This window comes from Nycticebus coucang, chromosome 6 (assembly GCF_027406575.1).
Source record: "Nycticebus coucang isolate mNycCou1 chromosome 6, mNycCou1.pri, whole genome shotgun sequence".
Taxonomy (NCBI): Eukaryota; Metazoa; Chordata; class Mammalia; order Primates; family Lorisidae; genus Nycticebus; species Nycticebus coucang.
Window position 1 is genome coordinate 43,238,178 of NC_069785.1, and position 12,057 is coordinate 43,250,234.

Sequence of the window (12,057 nt, forward strand, 5' to 3'; positions counted from 1 at the left end):
TGAGCTGTGATGCTACGGCACTCTACTGAGGGCGACATAATTAAGACTCTGTCTCAGGATCTCTCTCTCTCATTCAAGCTTGGAGTACAGTGCCAGACCATATCTCACTGCAGCCTCACACTCTTAGGCTCAAGTAATTCTCTTACCTCAGCCTACCAAAGTGCTGGCATTGCTGTCTGGAGCTGCTGGACCTGACCTAAAATCTTTTATCTAGAGCCACCTTTGGCTGCACTTTTATGCTTTGCATAGGTTATCAGTCTGTTCTTTTGCATTAAGATTTAGGATAAGGGCAAGCACAAATAACTTTTTTCTTTTTCTTTTTTTCTTTGCTTTTCTATTTTTTTTTTTTTTGTTGTTGTTGTTGCAGTTTGGCCGGAACCCGGTTCAAACCCGCCACCCTCAGTATATGGGGCTGGTGCCCTACTCATTGAGCCACAGGCGCTGCCCAATAACTTTTTTCTTTTCCCCTTTTAGGTTTTTATTTTATTTTATTTTATTTACAGACGGAGTCTCACTTTATCACCCATGATATAGTGGCGTCACAGCACTTGGGCTTAGGCAATTCTCTTGCCTCAGCTTCCCAAGTAGCTGGGACTACAGGTGCCTGCCACAATGCCCGGCTATTATTTTGTTTCAGTTTGGCTGGGGCTGGGTTTGAACCTCCCACCTTCAGTATATGGGGCCGGCGCCCCACTCACTGAGCCATAGGCGCCGCCCTTCCCCTTTTATTTTTTACTTTTCGCTCTGTCATTTTTCCATGCTGCTTGGCATGTCTCTGAAATACCTTCCTCTCAGCACAATGCAGTGATGATAGAAATACTTATAGTCAGGAAGGTTAATACAGTCTTTTTCTAAATTTTGAGACAGAGTCTCACTTTGTTGCCCCAGATAGATTGCTGTGGTGTCACAGCTCACGGCAACTTTAGCTCAAGCGATTGTCTTGCCTCAGTCTCCCAAGTAGCTGGAACTATAGGCACCCACCACAACACCTAGCTGTTTTTTTAAAGACAAGGTCTCACTCTGGCTCAGGCTGATCTGGAACCCATGAGCTCAGGAAATCCCCCACCCCCACCCCTGCCTTGGCCTCCCAGAGTGGTAGGATTATAGGTATTAGCCACTTCACCCAGACACTGTTTTTCTTCTTAAAGAAAAGTAATATAGGGGCGGTGCCTGTGGCTCAATGAGCAGGGCGCCGGCCCCATATACCGAGGGTGACAGGTTCAAACCCGTCCCTGGCCAAACTGCAACAAAAAAATAGCCGGGCGTTGTGGCGGGTGCCTGTAGTCCCAGCTACTCGGGAGGCTGAGGCAGGAGAATCGCCTAAGCCCAGGAGTTGGAGGTTACTGTGAGCTGTGTGATGCCACGGCACTCTACCAAGGATGATAAAGTGAAACTCTGTCTCTACAAAAAAAAGAAAAGTAATATAAAGGCGGAGCCCGTAGCTCAGTGGGTAGGGTGCCAGCCACATACAGAAACGCTGGCGGGTTCGAACCCAGCCTGGGTCATCAAAAGCAACAATGACAACTGCAACAGAAAAATAGCCAGGCATTGTGGCAGGTGCCTGTAGTCCAAGCTACTTGGGAGGCTGAGGCAAGAGAGTAACTTAAGCTGAGAGTTTGAGGTTGTTGTGACCTCTGACACCACAGCACTCTATCCAGGGCAACAGCTTGAGACTCTGTCTCAGGAAAAAAAAAAAAGTAATATAAGATATTTAATACTAGAAAGAGATCCAGTAGATTAAATATTATAGTTATTAAAAAGGACTCCAAAGCAATATAGAAAAATTATGAATTGTATATATAAAGTATACAAGTGATGGAATTTTTTTTGGGGGGGGACAGTCTAACTCTATTGCCCTGGGTAGAGTGCTGTGACATCATAGCTCACAGCAACCTCAAACTCTTGGACTTGAGCAATCCTCTTACCTCAGCCTCCTGAGTAGCTGGGATTACAGACGTTCACCACAATGCCTATTTTTAGAAACAGGGTCTCTCTCTCTGTTGCCTAGGCTGGTCTTGAACTGCTGAGCTCAAGCAATCCACCCGTCTCAGCCTCCCAGAGTACTGGGATTATTAGCACCTTGCCCAGCACCATGCCCAGCCAGAAATTAGATCTTATATGAAGAGATGAAAATAGCCGTGTTGGATGTGAACAAATTTTTCTTTTTTTCCAGCAAATTGGTGGGGAAACTTAGAATTTTTTGTTTGTTTGAGACAGTCTCACTCTGTTGCCTAGGGTAGAGTGTCATGGTTTCAACCTAGCTCACAGCAACCTCAAACTCCTGAGTTCAAGAAATCCTCCTGTCTCAGCCTCCTGAGTAGCTGGGACTACAGGTGCCCTCCACAACACCTGGCTAATTTTTCTATTTTTTAGTAGAGATGGGGTCTCACTCTTGTTCAGGCTAGTCTCAAAATCCTGTCCTCAAGAAAGCTGTCTGCTTGCCCTCCCAGAGTGCTAGGATTACTGAAATTTAGTAATTCTTTAACATCTTAATTTTTGCTAAATTAAAGTGAACTTTAGTATATAAGAGTAGCCTTCCAAGTCTGAGGCTAGAGCCAGAAGAGTCTGGTCAAGTTCTTCAATGGTTATAACTGGCAGAGTCTAGAGGGAAATGGAGAGTAATTAGTGCAGTAATAAAACTGTGCCTTCTGGCACCTGACGTAAAGATGATGATGATAGCTAACCTGGAGTGCTTGTCATACATATGCTGGGCACTTTGCCACCACTTTCCTTTCAATGACTTGGTTAGTTACCCCACAGCCCCATTCACTTACCCCTCACCGGTAAGCTCTGGTGCTATGAATGGAATCAGAATCTGACTTCCTGATGCACAACAGTGTGTACCCTTTACAGTGAACTGTTCAACAGCTGCTTCCTGAGTGGTGACTGGACCCCTGCTGCCTCTAACCTGGATGGCAATGATTTTGCTCCCTTCTCTTGCTTTCTGCTCATCTTAGAACACTAGTGTAGAACAGAGCCCAGCTTTGAGGGTGAAACCTAATGCTGAAGAATTCACAGCCACACCTAGTGTGTCCTCTCATCCCAGGTCTGGGTCACTCACTTCCTGCTTGCCCCTGTTTACTCTATTCCATTGTTCCCAATACTGAAGTTAATTTTTGTTCCATGAGCTGAGGGAGGAGGACAACTATCAGAACTATTAGCCACCCTTTTAAAGCTCTAAAGGTACAGCCTAGGACAAAGTCCACACTTGTTACACCCTTTTTGGCTGTTGTCTTTTCTCCTGTGATTTTTTTTCTCTTACCTCCAGTCTGCCAATGGACCAAACTATTCCCCAGAAATGCCTTTTTGCATTTTCAAAGTTTTATTGTGTAACTGCAGTTATTACCTCATTTAATTCTCACCTTGTGCCTGAATTTATGATGTTAATCCAAAATGAGGAACAAAATAGTTTTCTGGCAGGTGTCATCTAATGATAGAATGACTATTTTACAGATTTCTCCAATTTGCTTCCTTGGAGGCAGTTCGTTTTTCTTGGGAACTCAGGGGTGTTCATGCAATCACAAAAACCCCATTGATCCAAGACTATGGTGATTCTTTTATTTTTATTTTTTTAGAGACAGAGTCTCACTTTGTCACCCTTGGTAGAATGTCCTGGTGAAACAGCTCACAGTAATCTCCAGTTCTTGGGCTTAGGTGATTCTCTTGCCTCAGTCTCCCAAATAGCTGGGACTACAGGCACCCACCACAATGCCAGCTAGTTTTTTTGTTGTTTAGCAGGCCCAGGCTGGGTTCAAACCCACCAGACCTGGTGTATGTGGCTGGCTCCCTAACCACTGAGCATGGGCACTGAGCCATAGACTTCATTCTTGAAATGCAGGTTTTTTTTGTTTTTTTTTGAGACAGGATCTTGCTTTGTCTCCCTGACTAGACTACAGTGGCATCATTATAGCTCATAGCAACTTCAAATTCCTGGTCTCAAGCAATTCTCCTACTTTAGCCTGCCTACTAGCTGGGACTATATGAGTTTACCACCAAGCCCAGCTAATTTTTTTTTTTTTTGAGACAGTTTCACTGTGTTGGCCTTGGTAGAGTGTGTGGCATCACGGCTCACAGCAACCCCACTCTTGGGCTTAAGCGATTTTCTTGCCTCAGCCTCCCAGCTAGCTGGGACAACAGGTGCCCGCCACAATGCCTGGCTATTTTTTGTTGCAGTTGTCATTGTTGTTTTAGGTGGCCTGGGCTGGGTTTGAACCTGCCAACTTTGGTGTATGTGGCTGGCGCCCTAGCCACAGAGCTACAGGCGCTGACCCATGCCCAGCTAATTTTTTTTTTTTTTTTTTGTAGAGACAGAGTCTCACTTTATCACCCTTGGTAGAGTGCCATTGCGTCACAGGGCTCACAGCAACCTCCAGCTCCTGGGCTTAGGCGATTCTCTTGCCTCAGCCTCCTAAGTAGCTGGGACTATAGGCGCCCGCCACACGCCTGGCTATTTTTTGTTGCAGTTTGGCTGGAGCCAGGTTTGAACCCGCCGCCCTTGGTATATGGGGCTGGTGCCCTACCCACTGAGCCACAGGTGCCACCCTTCTTTTTTAGCGAGTCCCACTAGGTCGCCCTGGATAGAGTGCTATGGCATCACACTCACAGCAACCTCAAACTCTTGGGCTTAAGTAATTCTCTTGTCTCAGCCTCCCAAGGAGCTGGGACTACAGGCGCCCATCACAACGCCTGGCTATTTTTTGTTGCAGTTGTCATTGTTGTTTTAGTTGGCCTGGGCTGGGTTCGAACCTGCCAACTAGGTGTTTGTGGCTGGCACCATAACCACTATGGTACAGGTGCTGAGCCATGCCCAGCTAATTTTTGTGGAGATAGGCGGGTATCACTCAGGCTGATCTTGAATTCATGGCCTCAAGTGATGCTCCTGCTTGGCCTCCCAAAGTGCTAGGATTTATTTATTTATTTATTTATTTATTTATTTATTTTTGAGACAAAGTCTCACCTTTTCGCCCTCAGTAGAGTACTATGGTGTCCTAGCTCCCGTCAACCTAAACTCTTGGGCTCAAGTGATCCTCTTGCCTCAGTTTTTTTCTTTTTTCTTTTTTTTTTTTTTTTTTTAGTAGAGATGGGGTCTTACTCTTGCTTGGGCAGATCTCAAACTCCTGAGCTCAAGTGATCCATCTACCTTGGCCTCCCAGAGTGCTAGGATTTACAGGCGTAAGCTACCACACCTGGTCAGCCAGTACACCTGGACCTGAGATTCAATTTTGATTGCTGTTTAATTTTCTAACCCTTTTCATTCTTTAGCTTTTAAACTTTCTGTATTGACCTCTAAAGACAATTTATTATTAATTATTGGGGCTTTTTTTTTTTTTTTTGGCCGGGGCTGGGTTTGAACCCACCACCTCCGGCGTATGGGACCGGCGCCCTACCCCTTGAGCCACAAGCTCTGCCCTATTGGGGCTTTTTTTGAGACAGAGTCTCCTGGCAGGAGTTCACCACCAAGCCCAATTAATTTTTGTTTTTTGAGTCTCACTATGTTGCCCTCGGTAGAGTGCTATGGCGTCACAGCTCACAGCAACCTCCAACTCTTGGGCTCAAGTGATTCTCTTGCCTCAGCCCCCTAAGTAGCTGGGACTACAGGTGCCCACCACAACACCCGGCTATTCTTAGAGATGGATCTCGCTCTAGCTCAGGCTGCTTGAACCTGTGAGCTCAGGCAATCCACCCACCTCAAGGATTACAGGCATGAGCCACCATGCCTAGCCTTATTTATTATTTTTTTTGGAGATGGGGTCTCACTGTGTCATCTAGGCTAGAGTGCAGTGGTGTGATCAGAGCTGACTGCAACTTTGAAATTCTAGCCTAAAACAATCTTCCTGTCTCAGGCTTCCGAGTAACTAAGACTACCAGCATATCACCACACCTGGCTAATTTTTTTATTTTTTGTAAAGATGGGGTTCTTGCTATGTTGTCTGGGCTGGCCACCAACTCCTATTTACAGGTAACTTTAGAGTTTCTGAATTTCCCCAGCTTTCTCACTTTGAAGCACTGACAGTAGGGAATGGGTTCAGTTCAAGTGAGGGCTACTTTCCCAGCTGGGACTAATTCTGTGCTCTTCAGTTTCCCACAGTCAGATCACTCGCCTCTACAGCCGATTCACCAGCCTGGACAAAGGAGAGAATGGGACTCTCAGGTAGGCAGTTCCTTTCTTTATTTTCCTCACAGAATCTAGAAACTCCCTGGCAACATCTGAGCATATCTGCCTTTATCCAAAGAGCACACATGATAGACATCCTGCATTCAGAGTGCAAGGGTCTAGCCGGGCGTTGTGGTGGGCGCCTGTAGTCCCAGCTACTTGGGAGGCTGAGGCAAGAGAATCACCTAAGCCCAGGTGTTGGAGGTTGCTGTGAGCTGTGTAACACCATGGCATTCTACTGAGGATGATAAAGTGAGACTCTGTCTCTACAAAAAAAAAATGCAAGGGTCATTTCTTCACTGGTCTTGAGCATCATATATTGATTCACAAGGGAATTAAATCAGCAGAAAAGTACCATTTAATTTATCACCAGCTGCTTATTGCTTTATTCCAACTTCCTTTAGCTTAAGCAGCCATTATTCTGGTCTTAAGAATGTACTTTTGAGATTTCAGCTTTCAGCTCTCTGCTTGCATTTTCTTTTGTCTCTCTGTTTTTTTTTTTTTTCTAGACAGTCTCATTTTTGTTGCCCCTGGGAGAGTGCTGAGGCATCCTACTCACAGCAACCTCAAACTCTTGGGCTCAAGTGATTCTCTTGCCTCAACCTCCCAGGTAGCTGGGACTGTAGGCACCTGCCACAACACCCAGCTATTTTTATAGATGAGATCTTGCTCTGGCTCAGGCTGGTCTCAAACTCCTGACCTTAGGCAATCCACCTGCCTTGGCTTCCCAGAATGCTAGGATTATAGGCGTGAGCCACTGCTCCCAGCTCTGCTTGCCTTTTCTGAACATTGATTTTTATGAAGTTGATCTATGGCAATCCCAGCAATCCAAGGTGTTGGAAGTTCCTCTGTCTTCTTTCCTCTTCATTTCCTAACCCAATCCATAACCATAGGGGACATCACCTTATATAAATTAATGTTAGTCAAGATGTTCGGTATTCTAGTCTAAAGCAGTAGTTCTCATCTGAGGACCATTTTGCCTTTGCCACCAAGGGGCAAAATGTCTGGAGACATTTTTTGTGTTATGTATTTTGCTTTGAGACAGAGTTTTACTATGTCGCTCAGGCTAGAGTGCTCATAGCTCACCAAAACCTTGAGGTTTTGGTGAGCTATGAGCACTCTAGCTCAAACAATCTTCCTGCCTTAGCCTCCTGAGTAGCTTGGACAATAGGCATGCACTACCACATCCAGCTAATTTTTCTATTTTTAGTAGAGACAGAGTCTTACTCTTGCTCAGGCTGGTCTCAAACTCCTGACCTCAAGCAATCCATTGTCCTTGGCCTGTCAGAGTGCTAGGATTATAGGCATGAATGAGTCACTGTGCTTCACCTTCCATTATTATTATTATTATTATTTTTTTTTTTTTTTTTTGGAGACAGTCTTACTTTGTCACCCTTCATAGAATGCTGTGGTGTCATAGCTCATAGCAACTCAAACTCCTGGTCTCAAACAATTCTCCTGTCTCAGCCTTCCAAGCAACTGGAACTACAGGTACTGCCACAATGCCTGGCTATTTTTAGAGATGAGATCTCACTGGCTCAGGCTGGTCTTGAACCTGTGAGCTCAGGTAATCCACCTGCTTCAACCTCCCAAAGTACTGGGATTATAGGCGTGAGCCACCACGCCCAGCCTATTATTTTTAATTTCTAAGGACTCTTCTTGTTCTCTGACCTGTACTCTATCATAATAGCTTATTTTGTTTTGTAGATGCAAAAATGTACCAAAAGTCTATTGGATCACTTACTAGAATCATTCTTAGTGTTTACTTGCTCCTCATTAGTGTTACTAGGGAGCCATCCTCCCACACTTGGTTGAATCTCTGCCCAGGTAAAACTTTCAGTTTCTTTCCATAGCAGTTTTTTCTCTTTCTTTTTTTAGACAGAATCTCTGTCTGTCACTCCAGGTAGAGTGCAGTGGCATCATCGTAGCTCATTGCAACTTCAGACTCTTGGCCTCAAGAGATCCTGTTGGGGTGGCGCCCGTAGCTCAGTGAGTAGGGCACCAGCCACGTGCACCGAGGCTAGTGTGCTCGAATCCAACCCGGGCCAGCTAAAGCAACAATGACAAATGCAACAGAAAAATAGATGGGCATTGTGGTGGGCACCTGTAGTCCCAGCTACTTGGGAGGCTGAGGCAAGAGAATCACTTAAGCCTCAGAGTTGGAGGTTACTGTGAGCTATAATGCCATGGCACTCTACCCAGGACAACAGCTTGAGACTCTATCTCAAAAAAAAAAAAAGAGGGAGAGAGAGAGAGAGATACTGTTGGCTTAGGCTCCCAAAGTGTCTGGCCAGCATTTTATCCTTAGGACAAATGGTTTTGTAATCTTTTTTTTTTTTTTTGAGACAGAGTCTCACTTTATAGCCCATGGTAGAGTGCCGTGGTGTCATAGCTCACAGCAACCTCCAGCTCTTGGGCTTAGATGATTCTCTTGCCTCTCCCGAGTAGCTGGGACTACAGCCACCCGCCACAATGCCCACCTATTTTTTGTTAGTTTGGCCAAGGCCGGGTTTGAACCCACCATCCTCGGTATATGGGATGCCCTACCCACTGAGTCACAGGCACCACCCGGTTTTGTAATCTTGGGAAGGGTGCTAGAAACAGTGGACAGCTGGCACCCTTCCTTTCTTCCTCCTTCTCTCCCCTCCTTCCTTCCTTTCTTCCTTTTTTGTTTTTATAGACAGGTCTCACTCTGTTGCTTATGCTGGAGTGCAGTGGTACAGTCTTACTTTGTTAACCTTGGTAGAGTGCTATGGCATCATAGCTCACAGCAACCTCAAACTCTTGGGCTCAAGTGATCCTCTTGCTTCAGCCTCCTAAGTAGCTGGGGCTAAAGGTGCCTGCCACAATGCCTGGCTATTTTTTTTTTTTTTTTTTTTAAAGATACAGGGTCTCACTCTTTCTCAGGCTGGTCTTAAACTCCTGAGTTCAGGCAATCTACCCACCTGAGCTACCCAGAGTGCTAGAATTACAGGCTTGAGCCACCATGCCCAGCACAGGTCCTTATTTAAAAGGTCTTCTAGGGCAGGCATGGTGACATACACCTGTACTCCCAGCTGCTTGGGAGTCTGAGGTAGGAACATCCCATTAGCACTGGAGTTAGTTATAGTGCACTATGATCTTGCCACTGCACCCCAGCCTGAATGACAGAGTGAGGCCTTATTTATGGGGGCGAGGGAATAAAAGAAAAGAAAAAAACTAATTTAATTAATTACTTTGAATACCGCTTCCCTTACCTGCCAACTCTGTCTTTCTTCATGAGATTCTGTAGGGCAAAATGGCTCTCAATTCTACTATGGCCTGTATGTGGAACTTCTACTCCAGTTTACTTGTTACTTCACGTACATCTACTTTCTGAATTCTAGATTTTGTCAACTTCTTCCACTCAGCCAGACGCAGTGGCTTACACCTGTAATCCCAGCACATGGGAGGCCAAGGCAGGTGGATTGCCTGAGCTCACAGGTTTGAGACCAGCCTGAGCCAGAGCGAGGCCTTGTATCTAAAAATAGCCAGGAGCTGTGGCTGGGGCCTAATGTTCCAGCTACTTAGGAGGCTGAGGCAAGAGAATCGCTTCAACCCAGGAGTTTGAGGTTGCTGTGATCTGTGACACCATGGCACTCTACCAAGGGTGACAAAGTGGACTCTGTCTCAAAAAAAAAAAAAAAAAACTTCTTCCACCCTGATTGTTTTTTATTGTGAATATATTCTCCTATGTACTTTTTTTTTTTTTTGAGACAGAGTCTCAAGCTATTGCCCTGGGTAGAGTGCCATGGCGTTGTAGTTCACAGCAACCTCCAACTCCTAGGCTCAAGCCATCCTCTTGCCTCAGTTTTTTTCTTTTAGTAGAAACGGGGTCTCGCTTTTGCTCAGGCTGGTCTCAAACTCTTGAGCTCACATAATCCATCTGCCTCAGCCTCCCAGAGTGCTAGGATTACAGGGGTGAGCCACCACGCCCGGCTACATTTTTTTTTTTGCGATAGAGTCTCACTGTGTTGCCCTTGGTAGAGTGCTAGGGTGTCATATCTCACAACAACCTCAAACTCTTGGGCTTAGGCGATTCTCTTGCCTCAGCCTCCCGAGTAGCTGGGACTACAGGTGTCAACCACAACACCCAGCTATTTTTTTGTTGCGGTTGTCATTGTCATTTAGCAGGCCCAGGCCAGCTTCAAACCCGTCTGCCTCAGTAGATGCGGCTGGTGCCCTAACCGCTGAGCTCTGGGCGCCGAGCCCTTATGTACATTTTTTGGTGACATTTTGGTGTTTTAGAAGAATGAGAAGAGGTAAACGTGTGTGTGTGCCCACCACCTCTCTCACTTGAAAGTCAGAATGCAACCTTACGGATGCCAGCCTAGCCTTAGAGCCCTAAAATAAACAACTAGCAGACTGGTTTTGACTTTTATTGTCAAATGTATGAAAAAACTTTATCATAAAAACAATAACATTATTAATATATTGATTAAAGGCTTTAGTTAATGGAAATTGTTATTTCTCTGTTAATAAATATCTTGTACCGTATGACTAACCTCTTTTACACTACTTAAATAATCTATGTATGAGTCATCTAAAACATCAACTTCTGGGTATCTGAAATAGAAGGTACCTGTGAAGCAGTATCTCCAAACAACAGAAGGATTTTGCACAATGAAGGAGATCATATATAGAGCAGTGGTTCTCTACCTTCCAATGCCTCCAAATGCCATGACCCTTTAATACAGTTCCTCATGTTGTGGTGACCCCCAACAATAAAATTATTTTCATTGTTACTTCATAACTGTAATTTTGCTACTGTTATGAATTGTAATGTAAATATCTGATATGCAGGATATATTTTCATTGTTACAAAGGGGTGTCGCAACCCATAGGTTGAGAACCGCTGGTATAAAGGGATGGCATTTCTGGTTGCTAAGAATTTCTCAGACTCTTTTTTCAGAGCATCCCCATGCCCTTGAATGTCTAGAAAACGATTCCTCATTGGGAAATTTTGGCCACCGAGAATGCCCTATACATGGTTCTGTACTCAGACTTGCCTACTATCATTTTTTTTTTTCATTTTTTTTTTTTATTGTTGTTGTTGTTATTGTTTGAGACAGAGTCTCACTTTGTCATCCTTGGTAGAGTGCCATGGAGTCACAGCTCACAGCAACCTGAAACTCTTGGGCTTCAGCAATTCTCTTGCCTCAGTCTCCTGAGTAGCTGGGACTACAGGCGCCCGCCACAATGCCTGGCTATTTTTTTTTTTTTAGAGATGAGGTCTCACTCTTGCTTATGTTGGTCTCGAACCTGTGAGTTCAGGCAGTCCACCTGCCTCAGCTTCCCAAGTGCTAGGGTTATAGGTGTGAGCCACCACACCCAGCCACTTATTATTATTAATATCTTTTCCTCAAAAAACATTAAACAAGATTTTCCTGGATAGACTATAAGGCAGACTATGATATCAGTATGTTTTTTAATGAGTGTATACAAATCTGCATTTCAAATGGATCTTGTACTTGTGGTTTTTGGGACACTTTGGAGTATTTATTTTTCTCTATTAGGTTCGTGTTGATAGGCAAATTTGAAAAGCTAAGTTTAGAGAAACTGCGTTGCATGATTTATATTCTACTTTTGAACAACTAATAATGTGTATATTGTTTAACAGTTGACAAACTATTTTTTTATACTCTGATTTTTATTTGTTTACATTTAGCAGTATTCCCTTGCTCTGGTGACTGGAACCACACTGTGTATGCAGTCTAAATTCTAAGACTGGAGTTAAATAGTATCAAAAGACAGGATTTAGATCCTTATTAAGATTGGAAGTCCATGTCTAGATCCCCTTAGTGAGTTGAAAAGAGTTCAGGCTAGCTTGTGCACCTATAACTTGATACAAGATTTGCCTTGTATTTAAACTGTGCCTCTTCTCA

General features: G+C 44.5%; 1 protein-coding gene across 1 annotated transcript in view; it reads left to right on the top strand.

The window, feature by feature from the left end:
• CHP1 (calcineurin like EF-hand protein 1) overlaps positions 1 to 12,057 on the top strand; it is a 43,542-nt gene that overhangs the window by 6,719 nt on the left and 24,766 nt on the right. Inside the window, exon 2 of the mRNA XM_053595896.1 lies at positions 6,079 to 6,151. Coding sequence (XP_053451871.1) covers positions 6,079 to 6,151 — 73 coding nt within the window. The remainder of the gene's footprint in view (positions 1 to 6,078; positions 6,152 to 12,057) is intronic.